Source organism: Lytechinus pictus, chromosome 16 (assembly GCF_037042905.1).
Source record: "Lytechinus pictus isolate F3 Inbred chromosome 16, Lp3.0, whole genome shotgun sequence".
NCBI classification, from domain to species: Eukaryota; Metazoa; Echinodermata; class Echinoidea; order Temnopleuroida; family Toxopneustidae; genus Lytechinus; species Lytechinus pictus.
Window position 1 is genome coordinate 16,852,593 of NC_087260.1, and position 18,789 is coordinate 16,871,381.

General features: G+C 36.0%; 1 protein-coding gene across 1 annotated transcript in view; it reads left to right on the forward strand.

The window, feature by feature from the left end:
• LOC129278728 (latrophilin-like protein LAT-2) overlaps window positions 1–11,828 on the forward strand; it is a 38,147-nt gene extending 26,319 nt beyond the window's left edge. The window contains exons 2-11 of the mRNA XM_064111508.1: window positions 1,027–1,470; window positions 3,670–3,778; window positions 5,004–5,218; window positions 6,383–6,426; window positions 7,277–7,379; window positions 8,401–8,507; window positions 9,326–9,428; window positions 9,895–10,042; window positions 10,498–10,564; window positions 11,740–11,828. Coding sequence (XP_063967578.1) covers window positions 1,108–1,470; window positions 3,670–3,778; window positions 5,004–5,218; window positions 6,383–6,426; window positions 7,277–7,379; window positions 8,401–8,507; window positions 9,326–9,428; window positions 9,895–10,042; window positions 10,498–10,564; window positions 11,740–11,815 — 1,335 coding nt within the window. The 5' untranslated portion in view covers window positions 1,027–1,107 and the 3' untranslated portion in view covers window positions 11,816–11,828. The remainder of the gene's footprint in view (window positions 1–1,026; window positions 1,471–3,669; window positions 3,779–5,003; window positions 5,219–6,382; window positions 6,427–7,276; window positions 7,380–8,400; window positions 8,508–9,325; window positions 9,429–9,894; window positions 10,043–10,497; window positions 10,565–11,739) is intronic.
• Window positions 11,829–18,789: the final 6,961 nt, after the last annotated feature.

The window sequence follows — 18,789 nt, forward strand, 5'->3', positions numbered from 1 at the left end:
GGGGGGGGGGGTAGTAATCGTATTTGATCGTTGTATACAAATGATGCATGGGTTAGAGTGGGTCAGTAGGAACTGTGTGCACAAGGTAACTTTGGCATGGTTTAACCCACGAGGCGCAGCCGAGTGGGTTTAGACCATAATGCCAAAGTTACCGCGTGCACACAGTTCCACTGACCCACGAAAGAAACCCATGCATCATCTGTTTTATAGAATGGAAAAATTTATTGAATAAACCACAAAAATTAATGATTTACCGGATGCATGATAATTTCATGCGTCCAGTAAATTCAATTTACCGGACGCATGAAAAAATTTACTGGACGCATGATTTTTTTTTACCGGACGCATGATTTATTTACCGGATGCATGAAAATTCCAAAATGTAATGCAGACCCTTTGATAACCCTGGACAACATAAATATGTATGCCTAACTTGATAATATGTTGGCACAAAGGCATTATTATACCCAAAATGGCAGATACAGCTTTGCATTGACTGGATATGAGGCAGCATCAGACCTCCAATAGCTGTGTGTGTATGCCCGGGCCGCGCCGGGGGCCAGCGCCTACTACGGCTGCCTGGGCCTGCAGTGGAGAATTGGCTGTGCACAGCCAGTCCAGAGCAGTACTAGCGGCCAGTAGATCTAACGTACTTAGATCGTATGTCTGGACTTCTCAACTGTACTAATGAGTATATGGGAAGTTTTAATCCTATGACAATTACGGTACCGTATTTGTACTTACAGATCATTTTGCATCCTTTATTTGATTCATTTTGCCTTGATCGAAAATTCAAATTTTGACGTAAACAAGCGTAACAGTACATGCACGATGACATCACAATGACCTTTTCGGGCGATAGCTTGTTTACAGTGAATATCGTTTTGATTATCGGGATATCGTTCATGCAGCCCAGTAAAAATTCTTGCATAGCTCTCAACCGATCAGATTGCAGGGATTTTCTCATCCATTCTATAATATGTTTTGATATACTTTTGATTATGACAATGGATCACTTCGACACAGCAAACAAGGACATCACCAGCAACGACGCCGACTACGCAGGCAAGGACACCACCAACAACGACGTCAACTACGCAGGCTTCAATGACGCCAACTACACAGGCAACAACTACGCCATCAGCAATAACGCCCACTACGCAGACAGCATCGACGCCAGCAGCAATGGCGCCAACTACGCACGCAACGAGACCACCAGCCACGGCGCCAACTACGCACGAAACAACGACACCAGCAGCAATGGCGCCAACTACGCAGGCAACGAGACCACCAGCCACGACGCCAACTACGCACGAAACAACGACGCCAGCAGCAACGGCGCCAACAGCTACGCAGGCAATAACGACTCCGACAACTACACTGACGATGACGCAGTTAACGACGGTACAACCTGAAATGGCATCAGTCACAGCATTACCTTCAGCAACACGGCCTTCTACCGCGTCTCTTGTAAGTGCCACCAGGGAGTTTTAATTATGATGTGCTTGGATAACTTAAACATAAGATCCCTGTCATTTGATTTGTTAAAAGGTGTACAATATTTGACACAATTCATAAGGAAAAAAAAATCCATTCCCACCTACACGCCCTATTTGTCAGTGCGCATAGTGTCGGGGGGGGGGGGGGGGGGTGTTACCACTTTGTTTACTCTTATAATTAATTGTATATACAAACACTCGCACCCCATGGAAAACAATGGCATTATTTTAGTGAGGCTGAAATGGGCTATTCGACACATCATATATCATTTGCTAATTTTGAACATGTGTATTTGTGCGTTTTCACATATAGCACACATTGGGAAAAAATCATTGTTTATTCACCGACTAAACATTTGAGAGAAAATGAGTTTTTTGACACCTGGGGGCACTTACTTTTTTATCTATCAATTTTTACTATTCTAAAAGTAACATGAATTAGAGAGTGGAGCATTCATTCATTTATCCATATTACGATTTATACAACACATGGATAGATCCTTGACAGCTGATTGGATGAAAGCGTTTCACATGACATTCAGAGGAATCAGCTATAGCACGCTAATATATGCTAGCCGTGCTATAGTCGACTATAGCACGCTGAAGTAAATGAGCCATCACTGCAAGATCCTTGGGCACACTGAACCCATGGACATGCCCCGTACACGTTAAGTGAATTAGCGGTATACGCGCGTAATCACGTTTTCGTATCTCTGACCGATGTACGTAGCACTGCGCATAAACGTTGCTAAGCTGAACACAATGCGCGTACGTACGTTGCTAAGCAAATTATTCCCAGGGTACGACTGCGTACCTTCTGGATTTCCTTCTGGATTTTATGGAATTCGTTCACAAATTTGACCTCATGGATCTATCTATGTTCAAAGTACTTGACTCTCCTGAGATTACTGGTTTAACTGACTCCCCAAAAACAACATTGTAAGCAAAATTAAAGACCTAACGCGCGTTAGTCATAGACTAGACCTATGGATCTAGCCTATCTAGTCTAAAGTGTAAGCTATCGGTGTTGTATAAAACAAATATTCAATGTTGTATTCGTGCGACGTTCCGAATATTACAATCGTTGCAAGTTGAAACAGTCTATTCAACTCCGCTTCGCGTCGTTGAATAGACTGTTTCAATTTGCACACTCATGCAATATTCGGAACGATCGCACTCATCAACATTGAATATTTGTATACTATCCGATTGCGTTGATGTTGTATATGAAAAGTAATATTTCGCTCGCTCATACTTTCATAGGTTATGTCCCCCTCAAATTATTTAGCTCATTATGCATGCTTTAAAAAAATAAAAAAAAAGATTGTGGAGGTTGCAGTTTGTTTAGAATTTATTTACATTTCATGGAATATTACTGCTCGTTTATATCTTATTTAGATGTATAAATGTTGTAAAGTTGTTTTAGTTATTACTGTACCTCCAGTCGATGGATTAAGTTTAGTTTAATATATTTTATTGTAAAGTGCAAGAGAATTAAGTATTAATTATTATGCGCTTAATAAATCTAATTATTATTATCTTCAGCTTTAACTGAACAATAAAGCCTATAATTTAGACCAAACGTATTTCTTAAATATTAGTGCATTCATTTCAAAGAATGAGGTTGCTCTCAAGATTTGGAGTCATTTGACATTCAACATCGTGTGACGAAACAGTGTTGCAACCAAACGGGATCTGTTACCTTCCGCGCGCTTAATTTTAGGTAACGTGGGACATGTACCATTTGTCTCTGCATTTGATTAAAAATTCAACGCACACAATAATCATCTCCCTATGTAGGAAACAAATAAAACTCGAAGCAAGTGCAGTTCAGTGTTTATTTTTTTGGAATATTGATGCGCGAGTGGATTTTAAAATTTTCTATAGAGCCTTGATCAATATTCATGCATATTTCAAAATTTCCTTTATCTTAATTTCATCCGCCTTTCTCCCTCCTCTTATTTTACCATTAATAATGTTCTCTTATCTTTTTATTCTACATTTTTCTTCCTTTCTACCCGCTTCCATTTTTGCGCAGCAGAGGGGGGGGGGGGGTGATGGTCTATCGCCCTTGGATTCGCCTATAAATGTGATGTAATCTTCACCTTTCTGTCAATGGATTAAGACTTTGATATCAGAATCTTCAAGATTTTTATTTAAATACACCTAGGAATGTGGTAGCTCGTCCGCAGAGGGGGTATTTGACAGGCAATGGTCAGGAAATCAGCAATGTGGCTCAACATTCACCTTCAACTTCGGTTCAGTGGATATTACAAACAGTGAGTCAACGGGTGGGTCTGTTTGATCGGTAAAAATGATTCAATAAAAGGCTTGATTATGGAAAGCCCAAATAATGTTTCGTCCTATCCGTCTTAAAAAAGCGGAAATTTCATATGCTTGGCCATAATTTTTTTATAGTAAAAAATAATCATATGAGCTCGATACCGATAACAAAATGATACAATGATTAGACTACGTCTTCAATGACGTGTCAAATCAATTATTTCAATATCTTTTCTCCCGTTTCATTCTGTGACATAGTTTATTTTAATTATTATCAATCATTTACTCTTACTTCGTTTATGTATCTATTCATTTTTTTATTCATTCATATATATGTAATTATCGTACGGGACATTGAAAAAATTGAAGAGATGTAGAAACGCTTGCCGCATCAGGCATGTAAAACCGATTATTGTCACCCTTTTTACAGGGTTACCATGGTTGCAGGTGTGTCACTTTGTCACTTTACCGCAAATACGGGTCGCGAAGACCCCATTTTTTCATTTAATCGTGTATTACACGATATTTTGTCCAATATCATTATTTTCTATTTTTACTCACCCAAACGACCAATTGCATTAAAAAAATCTCATAAAAGTGAGTAAGCAACAGTAAATGAGGACCCCATTTCATAACAATTTTCGGGAATATCACCTGCAATGACTACAGTGAAAATTCTGCTTCCTGATTGGCTCTTCCAATGAAAGTTGCTACTTTTTTATGAAATGGACCACTTTGGTGCTCAAATAGTTTCCGGTTCCTTTAATACCCAGAATGCAACATTTCAATCAGGTGGGCTTACAACATACATTTAGTGAAATGATTTAATATGCTTATTTATATTTTACAACAAATGCATATGTTAATAAGAAACAAAAGATCATGGTCAATACATACATGTAACCGCAATATGATATGATAAAGTATCAATTGCTTTATCACATTTCAATCGAATGGGGTGGGGTGCGGGGCTTGCGCTGAAAATCGTCCCCTTACAAATTTTAGACAAACACCGGTGACTTCTGAAACCTATCACCGAATAAATTTCTAAACAATTTCAACAGCCTTGTTTGATTTTGATGTAAAACGTCTGCATATGTGTAGCGCTCTTTTAAACTGTTATCTGAGGCACGACATTTTTGTATCCTGATTTACTCCACTGAGCATGCGGAGCATGACAGGTAGTTGCTTACTCTCAGTAACTTTGTTATTATCGAACAGTCACCGTGCACTACTCCTACGCCGACTGGGAGGAGATCCGAACTAGCATTGACAACATCCAGCTCTCGGACAACACCGACAATGACAACTCGAACAGCATCATCAGCTCGGTGATCAAGATCGAGCTCATTGATGGAAACACGACCATCAACCTCTCCGATGGGACCATTCAAATAGAATTCATGATCCAATCTACCGAAGGATTCCCGCCCACGGTAAGGCAAATCAGGGGTGGGTCATTGTATAACGGTGATAGGGATGGGACAGAAGGCTTAACCCTAAATAGACTGAGCTACTTCAACGCCTAAGAAGACGGGGCTGGGGGCTGATTCAGCCCCCTTGTGATCTCGGCCATCGACCCCCCGATTGCGGCCAAAATTGGCACGCGCGTTGCCCTTGGCATAATCTACAAAACTATAAACTAATCAAAATCTGAGAAAAATCTCATTGCTAATTAAATATACTAATTTATGCGTAAAATAAAAAATGGCTCTAATCAAGTAAACAATGTCACTAAAATGCTTGTTTTTGGTTCCAGACTCTTAATAGTAATCTGATCAAATGTATTTAAAAATAAATCAGCATCACATTTATACTTTTTATGTATCTTGTTTTCTTAATTTCTAATGTATTTTTGTGTTTTTCAACTTTTTGTTTTTTATTGCTTTTTTAGTGGAAATTGTCGGGATTTTGATTTCACCATGAACAAGATGAAATCAATTGATTTTAATCCGTAAAAGTAAAAATAATAATACATTTATGAAATTTGGCTAAAGCATTATTTGCATTGGATTTGTACACGAATTCACGTTTTTGAGCAATTGTGGGTCTGCACGTAATTTCGGAACCTCGGACCCGGCGGTTGCAATTTTGGTTTCAAAAGTTGCGCGAGACTTGAAAGTAAAAAGACAGCGAGCGACGCGGTCAAAAAAAAATTGCGTGGCGGATTTATCGTGAAAATTTTCGAGGGGGGAGCGGGCTGAATCAGCCCCCAGTCTTCCTAGGGGTAAACACGCGTTTCACTTACGGGAATTTACTAAAATATTGTCTAGTACTGATGCTATTAAGTCGACGTGGCAACGATGGCAAGATGAACTATCGCCATCTCGCCAAGTCGGTAGCACACTAGCTAACCCAGCCTCTTGAACACCGAAGCACTACACCTAAAGCTGTATTTCAAAATAGAATTTTAGTATTTCGATTATTCTGTTATAAAAATATATGCAGTCAGTTTGGTGAGTGAAAAGCTATGTTGAAAGGTAAATAACAAGGTTAAAGTGTGTAAATGCATGGATTCGATGCGAATTCGATGATTCAACTTTGCTGAAAGCGCAGGGAGCCCGAAGCTATACACATTTAAGATTTCTCGTTTATTGCAGGATGGTTCCAGCGAAGTGCACTGTGTTTACCAGGTGAACGACAGGTAATGATACCAACTAGTACGTTTCGCACACTAACACAAACACACAAACACCAACGACCATGTAAAACAATTTAAGGAAATTTCTCAAATCGTCTTCAGGACTAAACGATTACCCAAATGCAACCTTAGCCATTTCCCCTTTTGTCATACATCTGAAGTGTAACAACGAAAATGACCAGATATTTCAACCTTTATAACAACCAGCAACATCTCGATAGTGTGGTTTAATTGGGAGGATATTAGAAAGCTAACTTCATCTTAGAATGCCAATGACAATGATCATTAGTCTGGAATTTTCAGCTCATTCCTTGCCTAAGGAGGTGCTTTATTTCAACAAGATAAACAAATATTATGATCGGGAACCCAATCGAGGATTTTTATGTAATATATATCTAATAAAAAACATATAAAACAGATTTTAGTTTATATCCTTCATACCACAACCATTTTGTGGAAATGTATTAATATAATTTAGTAATGAAACGGAATAGCGACATGCACTTTTGAAGGGAGATTTACCAAAATTAAGATTTGCTTTAGAAGAAAGCCAATCTACTACGTCTGCAGAGATATTATTCAGGTTTAATATGAATAAAACAGCTAGATATCGATAATAAGAATTTATTTCTTCATCTAAATATTGTTTGTTTAGAATGGTGGTGATTTTTTTTATGATTGCCAAGAAAGCATAAATGCTTATAAGCAAACAACCAGACGGCTGACACCTAAAGGTCCTCTCCGAGGGACATGGTAATGAGGATAAATGCCTTAACCAAGGGCATGTATGTTTTTTATAACAAAGTATAATATTTGGAAATCAACTATTGGTGCACTTTATTGTTGTCGATAGTGTTTGGTCAGCAGAAGGACTTCAGGTTGTGTCTGTCGATTCTGAGATGGTGGTGTGCAACAGTACTCATCTCACAAGCTTCGCGGTTCTGCTCTCTCTTCGGGTAGGTACATGTAGTTGATAGCGCTAAAATACACGATATTATAAAGCAAAACAATGTATATTGCGCTCGAACATTGCATCAATGAACGTCTAAGGCATCCACTAACATTGATTTTACATTTTCGAAATCTGCAGAGCTACAACATGTACAAGGTTGAATTTGTCAACTGTGTTTGTGTAATGTTCAAGCTCCGAAGAAAAAAAAATGGCTAAGGAATAAACTTACTCGAAACAGCATCCCAATTTCATGCCATATGCTTACCTGTGGAACTATAATCTTCCAAGGGGATTGATTGAATGATGATAAATTTCTTTAAATTCAGTCACATATACAGTTGCGCTAAAAAAGTAGTGAACCCCACCCCAAAATGCACTCCTTCATGTTGAGTGTTAAATGTAGACAACAACTGTCGCTACGGGAAACAAACTTTATTGAATGTAATATTTCATCATCTGACTTGACAATTAACTATCTAAATATGGCAGAAAGTGAATAATTTAAATATGTTGATTTTTTGGTGGGGTTCACTAACTTTTGAGCAACAATCTATCTTAAATTAGTCTGCATGAATTTGAATTTTTTGTTGTTGCTTGGTGTTTGTTTTATCGATATGAACAATATGAAATAAAACAATCAAATTCCATTTTTCAAATAAGACCTTTGTATTGTTAACCTTTATCTTTACCAGTGATCATCCGTTTGCACAAAGGTTAAAACAGTGATTTCCCTGTTCCGGTATAGACTGGAATGACTGTTGTACCACGTCGATTCTGACTAAAAGCAACAAAGGTTCTATAAACAAGGGATCAGAAAGGTTTCATCAATGAATTGGAAATTAATATTATTTTTTTCATCAAACGCGAATAACTATTTCTTATCGTTTAGGTCAGCATTTATAGTTACTTTTTATCTTTACAAAATCAAGATATTAGAATGGGATTCAATATCAACTTAATGCTAATTCCTTAAGATTTCATTATCTTCAACCATGTTTATATACTATATTCTCATTGACGGTTAGCCGCCAGATGGAGTGCATGCTCAGGTTCAGAGTTACCTGTCGTACATACTTGGTGGAATCTCTATCGCATCCTTGACACTTGCTGTGTTCATATATTGTGTGACTGGGTGAGTAGTTACATACATTCTTGCAGAACAAAACACAGTGTGAACAAGGTGTGAACACACAGTAACACTGCGTTTTCTAGATTTGGTTATCTAATGTGTGAGTCAGTGGCGTATTGAGCCCAAAATTTTGCGGGGGTTAGATATGCCGTAACGGGCAAAATTCATTAAAAAGTTGCAAAGCGAGCGAGCAAAACCTTTGACATTTTTTTATCAGAAATATCAAATTTTGTAATAGATTTTGAGAGAATATTACATTTTTGCATTTTTCGTATTTTTTGTGGGGGGGGGGGGGAAGCGCCCCAAGCCCCTCCCCACTCCGCACGCCACTGGTGTGACTGGATGAGGATTTCCAGATCACTGATAAAAAAGAACGCGATTTACCAACAGGGTGAATACATGTTTTTGAACTGATAATGTAAAAATACTGCTTTTAAGTTATAATCAGTGTGAAAACAGGCCAACATACTCCGCGTCACACTACAGACACAGTGTTTGACAGTGTTTATTTCAAGCAGAATTCCAGGACTGTTCAATTCTACATGTACAGCGCCTTGGCTACTTTTGGCAAATTTTATGAGGGGTGTACTGAACCCATCATCAATGTTCTATTCTTACAGAATGATGTTTCCTAGCATCAACTTCAATTTACAGTATTCAAACATATTTTCCTGAGCTATTCAGGCACATTTTGATATCCAGTATATATACACAAGGAATTGTACAAAACTATTGAACAGTTGTAGAGAAAATATTATCTGACTTTCATTCTCTTATTACTAACTATGATGACTTTATATCGTTTGTCAACATTATTACAGGACTTGCAAAATGTTGAAGATTCAGATCCACATGAACCTTGCTATATGTACGGCCCTGGGACAGACTCTTTTTCTCGTATTGGCTGAACAAACAGACAACAAGGTGAGCCAATTTTAAGGCCACTAAAAGACAAATATATCATCAAAGAATTTGTAAAAAAAAATCGAGAAATGTAAATATGTAATAACATAAGTAAGACAAATAAATGTATGTTTGTCATCATCGGCTCATAGATTTAGCATATAATTCTCTCTTTACAACATAATTTGAAATTGAAATTACAAGAATTATTGCTTTTATGGTAGATATTACTGTCTTTCGTCATATTGACTTGATCAACTTCAATACCGATTTCCTCTTTTAACACTATACAGTAGATTACATATTTGTCTCTGTTGAAATCGTTTATATGATTTTTATTATTGCAATGTTTCCTTTTCACGGATTTGATTTTACCATTTTTCTAGAACTCTTCTCTTTCTCAAACATCCGCTTTCTCGGAAGGAGGTAAAAATTGATTTGCATAGTTTAACAGTGAATGTTGTGTTCTGTTGTTCGAATTTGGCAGACCTTTTGCAAGGGTGTGACGGCGACATTGCACTATGTATTCACATCAGCTCTTGCATGGACGGTAATTGAGGGGGTGTTCCTTTACCGGACAACTGCAGTAGGGTTCAAGCCACTGAAGATTGGATGGCTATGTATCCTTGCTTACGGTAAGACCCAATAAAGAATTTTTTTCTCGTTCTAATAAATAATCTTTCGGATATTCTAATTCAGTGGCGCCAAAAGTTTCCGTTGTTAGACTCTGATCAAACGTTCCTCAAAATCTTTTTCCCCTCACGTACATATATTTTTTAAATATCTCATCTTTTTTTCAGCCCGTTACTGCTTTATTTTTCTCCAATGTGAAACGTTAGCGACAGTGCACTGGTGCGACAATAAACAATATGAAAATGATTGGTTTTAATCATTATAAAATAAAACTATACTACATTTGCGAGTTGTCTTAAAATGGGATTTTCGATGGATTCGTACAGAAAATCTAGGTTTTCCTGGACTTGAAATCAAACATTCATTAAACGTTGTGTAATTTTATGTAGTTAATTAATTGACAAGTTGAATGATAATTTGTTTTCATTATTACATGATAATTTTTTTATTTATTCAGGGGGCTCTTTTGTGGTAGTTGGAGTGTCTTTTGGTGTTCTCTTCGAAACATATGGAATGGGTAAATTGTAAGTATCTTTATACAATGTTCCATGTTTTACTGAAGCTTAAGTTCCATGCTTGGAGGAGGGAGCGACGAGGGGGGGGGGGGTGTATCCTGTTGAAGCATCCGCTTATTGTTTATACATACACGACCGAACCAACCTTCAGCACATGTTTGACATGTTAGGGGCATTCGGTCAATTCGTTATTTGTATATTATATTATATATATATTGGCCTACTATACTTTCATGTCACCAGTGTAACGATGAGATATTTTTTTTTCAATTTGCGACAAAGATGTTCGGGTTTTTAAACTGATATACACATATACACTGGATTATGCATATCCCCTATGAAATTTGGTCCAAGAATATAGGATACTGTTTAAAATGCTCCATTTGGCAGTGTCTGGAGGAATGTGATTAATGTTTGAAACCACTTTAAAAGAACAAATTCCGTAAGGGTTTTTTTAATAAATAAATAAGGGATCAAATCAATGACAAACATAATACTTTAGTTGATGCACAATGATGTATTTTTGCTTAAGTTACATGTACCGTTTCAACTGTGATAATAGCATTGTTTATTTTGGGTAAACATCAATAAGCAATTGCTATCATATCAGTTCTCATTGCCATGTTTTAATGTGTGTTATATTGTTTCATGAATCCCTGAAAGTGACCTTTGGTAATAAATTCAATTCAATACAAAATATGCCAAAAATATATACAGATCAAGGATTTCCAGTCACGTAAAAATCCAGAGTCAATTATAATTGGAGGGAGAAGTGGCAGGGGCGGAGCCAGGGTAGTTTGATGGGGGGGGGGGGGCGACCTAAAAGTGACGTAATTTTGTCCTCAATAATTGTAGAGTCAAGCCACGGAAATCCGTTTTCTAAATTTTCTCTCACCCCTACCAATACTTATTGGATTTTCCCTATTTTAATAAATATCAGGGGCGGTCGTCTCGCCTCTCGTGTGGACTAAACCCGTGATCTGACTAAACTCAGGAAATTACTAATATTTTCACGTTCTTATGACAGGTCTGACAAAAAAAGATAAGTGTGCTACTGTGATACATTCATACATTTACACTTTTTTTACTTATTTATTTTGCGCTCTATAATACATTTATTTTATTATCCTTTAAATTATTTTCTTTTTGAAACTTAAATTTTATTACCATTTTTTCTTTTGCAGCTGTTGGCTGCGCGTCGAGGACAACAGTATCTTCGTCTTTGCGGGGTGTGTCTTCGGGACAGAGTTGGTAAGATGAAGTATATTTTTTTAACAAAGAAAAAAATTAAGAAAAGGAAAAAGCACTGCGTTAAGTTCTATTAGCAAGTTTGATATTTCTGAGAACTTACCTATTCAATTGGATTCGTTTAAGCAAGGTTAGCGTCTCATGTTTATATTTTATGAAGGAGCATCCGGGCCGAGTTTAAACCGATGTGCCAGTGGTTTCTATATTGAACAGTGATAATGCACTGCAAAAACTCTGGTGTTGTTTTAACACCAGCCCGGAATCTATTACTAGTATGTCAGCACCAGAGAAGTGTTACACAACACCGGTTTTGGTATTGTCTAACACCAGGTAGGTGCTTATACAACACTAATTAGTTTTTAAACATCGGTTTGATTCCAAACTGGTGTTGTTTCAATACTTCTCTGGTGTGGATATATATAGATTCCGGGCTGGTGTTAAATCAACACCGGAGTTTTTGCCGTGTGGATATGAATAGATTTATTCGGATTAGCATGATAAGTATGATAACAGCTTAATGAAGTGCTGCCTAGAAAAAAAACATGACAAAAAGAAATTCGCTTCATCGAGACTTTAAAATTTATGCTGGAGAGGATGATTTATTTACCCATGGGACTATTCACTAAAACCAGATTTTGAGCCCATTATCATCTTCTAAGAGAAATGAACCATTGTCCTGATCAGAGAAACTCTCCAACCCCCTCTCTCCAACTCCCCCTCTCTCTTCCTCCCTCCCCTCTCTCCCTCTCCCTCTCTCTCTCTCTCTCTCTCTCTCACACACATACAGCTTTATTGATACTTGTCACAGGAGAGGTTGCCGTGATCTTCCTCTTTTTCATTTATTTTTTTCCTATAGTAACTGAACTTTTTTTTTTTTTTTTTGAATCTTTATTGCTTCAATAAAACAAAATATATGTACAATATTCATCGTGTACAACAAGATACATCAAGATACATCAATATTCATCGTAATGAAGATAAAGTATAAAATACATAACAAATACAAGCAAGTCTCAACTTGGTTCAAAATTAGTAAAAGGTCTCCATTTTTTATAATGTAGCATCTCCTTGCCCTTTTTGAAAGCAATAAACTTTTCAACATTTTCAACAAATTTCAACTCATTTATGAATATAGCTAACGAAAGTTGTCCTTCTTGACATTTTGTTCTGAAAATGAAGTATTTTGCAAATAAAATTATTGTGTTTGAGAGATGTTGAAACTTACTTGGAACACCAAAACATATGTCAATATTTGAAAATTTGTGATAACTTATATTGTGGAAATTCAACCAAGTATTTACCTCCGTCCAAAACTTAGAAACAATAGGGCATAAACAGAATAAGTGTATCAACGTTTGTGGTTCAGTTTTACAAAAATTACACAATGGTGAATTCTTCACACCTATCTTAAATAAATACTCATTAGTTGATATACGACGGTGAATAAACTTATACTGGAACATTCTGATTTTTGAATCCAAAGTAACCCAGTTAGTAGTCAAAAATCTATTTTGCCATTGGATCAGAAGACTTAGATCTACATTTAAATCATTCGACCATTTTTCACACTGATTGGTATCTGATATATCTAAACAATGTTTTTTTATAAGCGTTAAATAGCAGGATTTAGTTACCTTCTTATAACTTATAAATCTCTTTAAACTATTTACATCGTCAGATTCATCATTTGTAACACTTGATCTTAAAGTATTTTTCCATTCTTTTCTAAAACAAGAAATCAATGAAAAATATTCCAAATAACATCTTTTAGGCAGATTGAAGTCGTCTTGAAGTTCATGAAAAGTTTTAAATAGTCCATTGTTCTTTATAATATCTTTTACATATAAAATACCTGCTTCAAACCATTGTTAAAAAAATATCGTTTTACCGTCTATTTTAATATAAGAATTATTCCACAATGATTGATTAAAAATATCTTTATATTTAACTGGGTTGAAGTATCTGTAATGAGACCATGAAGTTAAAACATCTTTCCAAAAATTATTCAAGCGTTTATCCAAATCTTTACCTGTAAAGTTACATTGTAAAATATAATCACCGCCTATCTTATTCATATTTATATAAAATAACATCTTCCAGTTACCTTCGTTTTCTTTGTCTAAAATTCTTTTGACCCAAGCTATTTTCAGTGCCTGACAAAAAGTTTCTGTATGAATCATTTTCAAACCACCATCACCTATATCGTTATACAATATTTTTCTTTTTATACGATCTTTCTTATTACTCCAAATAAATCGAAAAAGTTTACTTTGGAGAGAATCAAAAAAATGTTTTGGTGGATTTCGAATAATGCTAAATAAATATACAAATTTTGGAATTATTAGAGATTTAATGACAGTTATCTTCCCAGCTAATGATAACGTTCTCATATTCCATACTTTCAGTAGATTGTCAGCCTGTTGTATTTTATCATAAAAATTTAAATGGTATATGTCCAATTCATCAGAAACAGGTATTTTTATTCCTAAGTAAGAGAATGCGTCTTTTACCCATTTAACTTTACTTTCTTTGAAATTATTATTTTTAGCACTATCTAGCCGTATTACGTTACTCTTTTCTATGTTTATCTTTAAACCTGATATATTTCCAAAATGAGTTAGGATAGAACAACAATTTTCAAGATTCTTCTCCGTAGCTGATAAGTATATGATTGTATCATCTGCGTATTGGCTTAATCGTATTTCTTTATGTCCAACCTGAATCCCTTGTATCTCTTTAGATTGTCTTATCAATGCCCCTAAAATTTCGGCCCCTATTAGAAAAAGATATGGGGAGAGTGGGCACCCCTGCCTTACCCCTCTCTCGATATAAAAAACCGGGGAAGAATATCCATTATTAAGAACACAGCTTTCAATATTATTATATAAGGTTCGAATCCATCTTACACAGTCTTGTTTAAACCCAAATTTTTCGAGGCATTTAAATAAAAAATTCCATTCGATGGAGTCAAAGGCTTTTTCAAAATCAATTGAAAAAGCTAATCCAGGTCGTTTATTTTCCTTACAATATTCCAACATATCTAATAATAAACGAATATTTTCTTCTATATATCTCCCTTTCATAAATCCTGTTTGGTCTGCTGAAATTATCGAGGGTAATACTTTTTTTAGTCTGTTTGCTATTATTTTTGCTAAAATTTTGTAGTCAGTATTTAAAAGAGAAAGGGGTCGCCAATTTTTTAATTGTGTTGTGTCCTTCCCAGACTTAGGGATCAAAGTTATAATGCCTCGTCTCATAGAAGAGCAAAGTTCACCATCGCTATAGCATTTGTTAAACAGTTTACATAAAATACCCTTAAGCTCATTCCAATAGCATTTGTAAAAGTTAGCAGAAAGTCCATCTGACCCAGGGGTCTTATCGTTTGGCGTTGACATCAGAGCTTCAAAGCATTCAATTTCTGTAATAGCGCCTTCACAAACCATAGCTAAGTCTTCTTCTAAAATAGGTAAGTTCAGTTCTTTGTCCCAAAATTAATTGTTACTTAAAGCAGTGTCATTTGACTTGTATAAATTTTCATAGAATGTTTTTTCTTCCTCAAGGATATCTTTTTGCTCCGTTATCAGGTTTCCATCAACAAAAAGTTTTGTTATAAGTTTTTTGTTAAAGTTTCTTTTTTCTAAGTTAAAAAAATATTTAGTATTCTTTTCACCTTCCGCAACCCATAATGCTCTGGTGCGGACCATTACTCCTTTAATGTAACTTTCATGAAGATTTATCAAATCAGCTTCCTCACATTTCATACGTTCTTTTAGTTCTTCATTATTTGGATCTTGCTGTAATAATCGTCTAAAAAAATCAATGTTTTTTGTCTTTTTTTTCTATTTTCTGTTTTCTTTCATTTTTGTCATATTTGGAAATTGTGATTACTTTTTGTTTAATATGATATTTAAAAAATTCCCATGTTTTTGTAACATCAGATATGTCATTTTCCTCTAAAAATGTTGTTATTGTTGTTCTTATGTCGTCTTTTATACTTTCATTCATAAGGAGTGAGTTATTTAATTTCCAAAATCCAGGCCCTCTCCTTGGAACCAATCTATTTATTTTGATACTGATTGCCGAATGATCGCTCCGATAACCATATTTCATATCACATTCATCAATAAAGTCTCTCAATGAGCTGGATATTAGAAAAAAATCTATTCTGCTTTGAGAAAAATTAGACTGCCATGTGTACTGAATCTTACACGGATTCATGTCTCGCCATATATCAATTAGATCGTAATCACGTTTTAAAGTTTCGATGCAATCAAATGATTTAGGGTGATATTGTTTTGAGGTTGGATTTCTATCTAAATGTGGGTTTTGAACTAGATTCCAATCACCTCCAATAATCAAAGGTTCAAATGCATAATCTCTTACCATTTCATGTAAAGTAATAAAAATATTGTTATTATCATTATTTGGACCGTATATATTCACAACTGAAAAAGTAGTTTTACCATATGTAATATTCAAAAGAAGGATCCGTCCTGCGTCATCTTTTTGTATTGAACAAACTTTAAAATCAGCATTTGGTTTAAATAGAGCACAGACACCTGCACTGGACGATTTTCCATGTGAAAAATAACATTTGGATCCCCACTCACTTGACCAATATCTTTCAACTTCGGCGGTACTATGAGTTTCTTGTAAAATAAAGATATCATATTGTGTATTTCTTAACCAATCAAACATGCATCTTCTTTTTACTTTGTCTCTGAGACCTCTAACATTAAAAGAATATAGCTTTATATCAAGACTTGTCTCTTCCATCATCATAATATATAAGTCTCATTGTATCCATTACGTCAAACCCCCGTTTGGAGAAAGACCGCAGTTCAGATTGCAAACTGCGGTTCTATACCCCATTTTGCGTTTGTAAATCCCAAAATCATTTCCAAGCCCAGGGGGCCGTTTCATAAAGCTGCTCGTAAGTTAAGAGCGACTTTAAGAACGACTGGTGATCCTTTCTCGCGCGCTAGATCTTCGCCAATGGTGTGTACCATTTACCGCAAGACAGGATCACCAGTCGCTTTTTATTTACGAACAGCTTTATGAAACACCCGCCTGATCAATCCCGCTAGGCCAGGTAATCCCCGCTGTCTCAATTTTACCTCCACAGGCCAGATTATGAGCGTTGAGCCAAGGACGAAATGATAAACAACAGCTGTGCTATTACGTAAGACTTCTCTGCCTGTAGTAGGACCTTCGGAATGAAATTATTGTATTCGATATTTAATCACGTTTTCAAATGCATATTGTATTAAGAAATCCAATGTTAGTCCATTTTCAAGTTCGAACGAAGAAAATCGACCTCGAAATAAGGAAAGTAAGTGAATTAAAATGACGGCATGCTTTGCTCGGGCTGTTGTGTTATCTTCGGACCAGAAACAGGTGTTTTGATACTTAAATTGCTTGCTTGGGGCAGTTATGGTTTGTCGTACTTGGAGAAGAGAATTGATTGAGGGAATCTGGGGTATAGTGTTTTCAAATGAAAGGTTTTCGTCATGCTTCAATTGTACACATTGTATATTTTAGAACTTGATGAAGCAGCATATTAAGCATGTATAGGTATAAAAAGAAATAAAAGCTAAAATAAGATATTAACATATGTACATTACTCAAAAATATTAAGAAAAAAAATTTGAAAAGAGGATTCGGCAAATCCTTCCTGATTGATCTGTCCATCATCAAAACGGAGTGTAAAAGGAGCATTCTTTGTAACGCATAGTATAGGCCTAATATTACCACGCTTACCATGAGAATGTAAACAGTGAAAAAAGAGGATTATCTTTTTGCATTATTATTTTTGTTTAACTTCAAATAAAGATTATTTGTAAACAAAAAGAAAAAAATTAGTTTACGTCCGCCGGATCATATCATTTTTGCTTAAAATTTATAATAACATTTATGAAGTAAAGTTAATGCTGTCAGATTTGTCTCCAAGGTCTCAATATTTTGTTAATTTAGCCAGTTAGAATACTTCATCATCTTTGGCGTTCTTGAGATCTGAGAGTCGGATTGTTTTGAGTGGTCCGGGTGCATCTTTAGGTCCTTCTTTGTATTTTATTACTCTCGGGACCGAGTTGGGGATGAACGCGAACTTATTTCCATTCCGTAGTTCTTTGACCTTTGCCATCAGTCGTTGGTGATCCTTCCTCGTGTCTGGATGAACATCGTCGCTTATTCCGATTCTTGCGCCATGAATGCGAACATCTTTAAGCGCTGGGCTCTTCTTCAAGATTGCCTCGCGATCAGTGAAGCGTAGTAGTTTAACATGAATGGGCCTTGGGCGAGGATTGCGCTGGTCGCTTGACTGAGGACGGGATATGCGTGGTGTACGGTGGGCGCGTTCTACTTCGACATTTTCCATATGCAAATGAGATGCAAAAAAATGACGGGCGTATTTTGCACAGTCCTGTGACGTGGAATTCTCCTCACCCTCTGGTATGCCATGAAGGATTACATTGTTTTGTTTACTTCTATTCACCAAATCAACAACGCTTTTTCTCATCTCATTTACATAGCCGTATTCTGCTTTAATTGTGTTGATTCTTTCAATTTCTATCTTAATTTCTTCAACTTCAGACTCTAGAAATCCGGTACCGTTCTCTAAATCAGAAACCCTTGTATCTAAGGATTGCAGCTTCAATTCAATATTAGTGATTTTGTCATTTATCATATCGACTTTCTTGCTCACATTTTCAAGCACAGAGACTTTGTTTAGAATATCATGTAGCATCGATTCAATGTTATCTGAACGTACCTCGGAACGAGTCTTGGCTTTTCCTTGTATGTTGGGAAGGGCTTCGTCGAGAGATATGTCTATTTCAGTGCTATCCTCCGAATTAGCCGATCTAAGCCGCTTAAATCCAAACATGGTGTAATCCAACAGTGGTAGTAGAATTCAAAGTCCAAAAATGGTAATTTAGACCAATTTAAAACAATATTTATTGCAGCTCCTTAAATTATACGTCCTACGC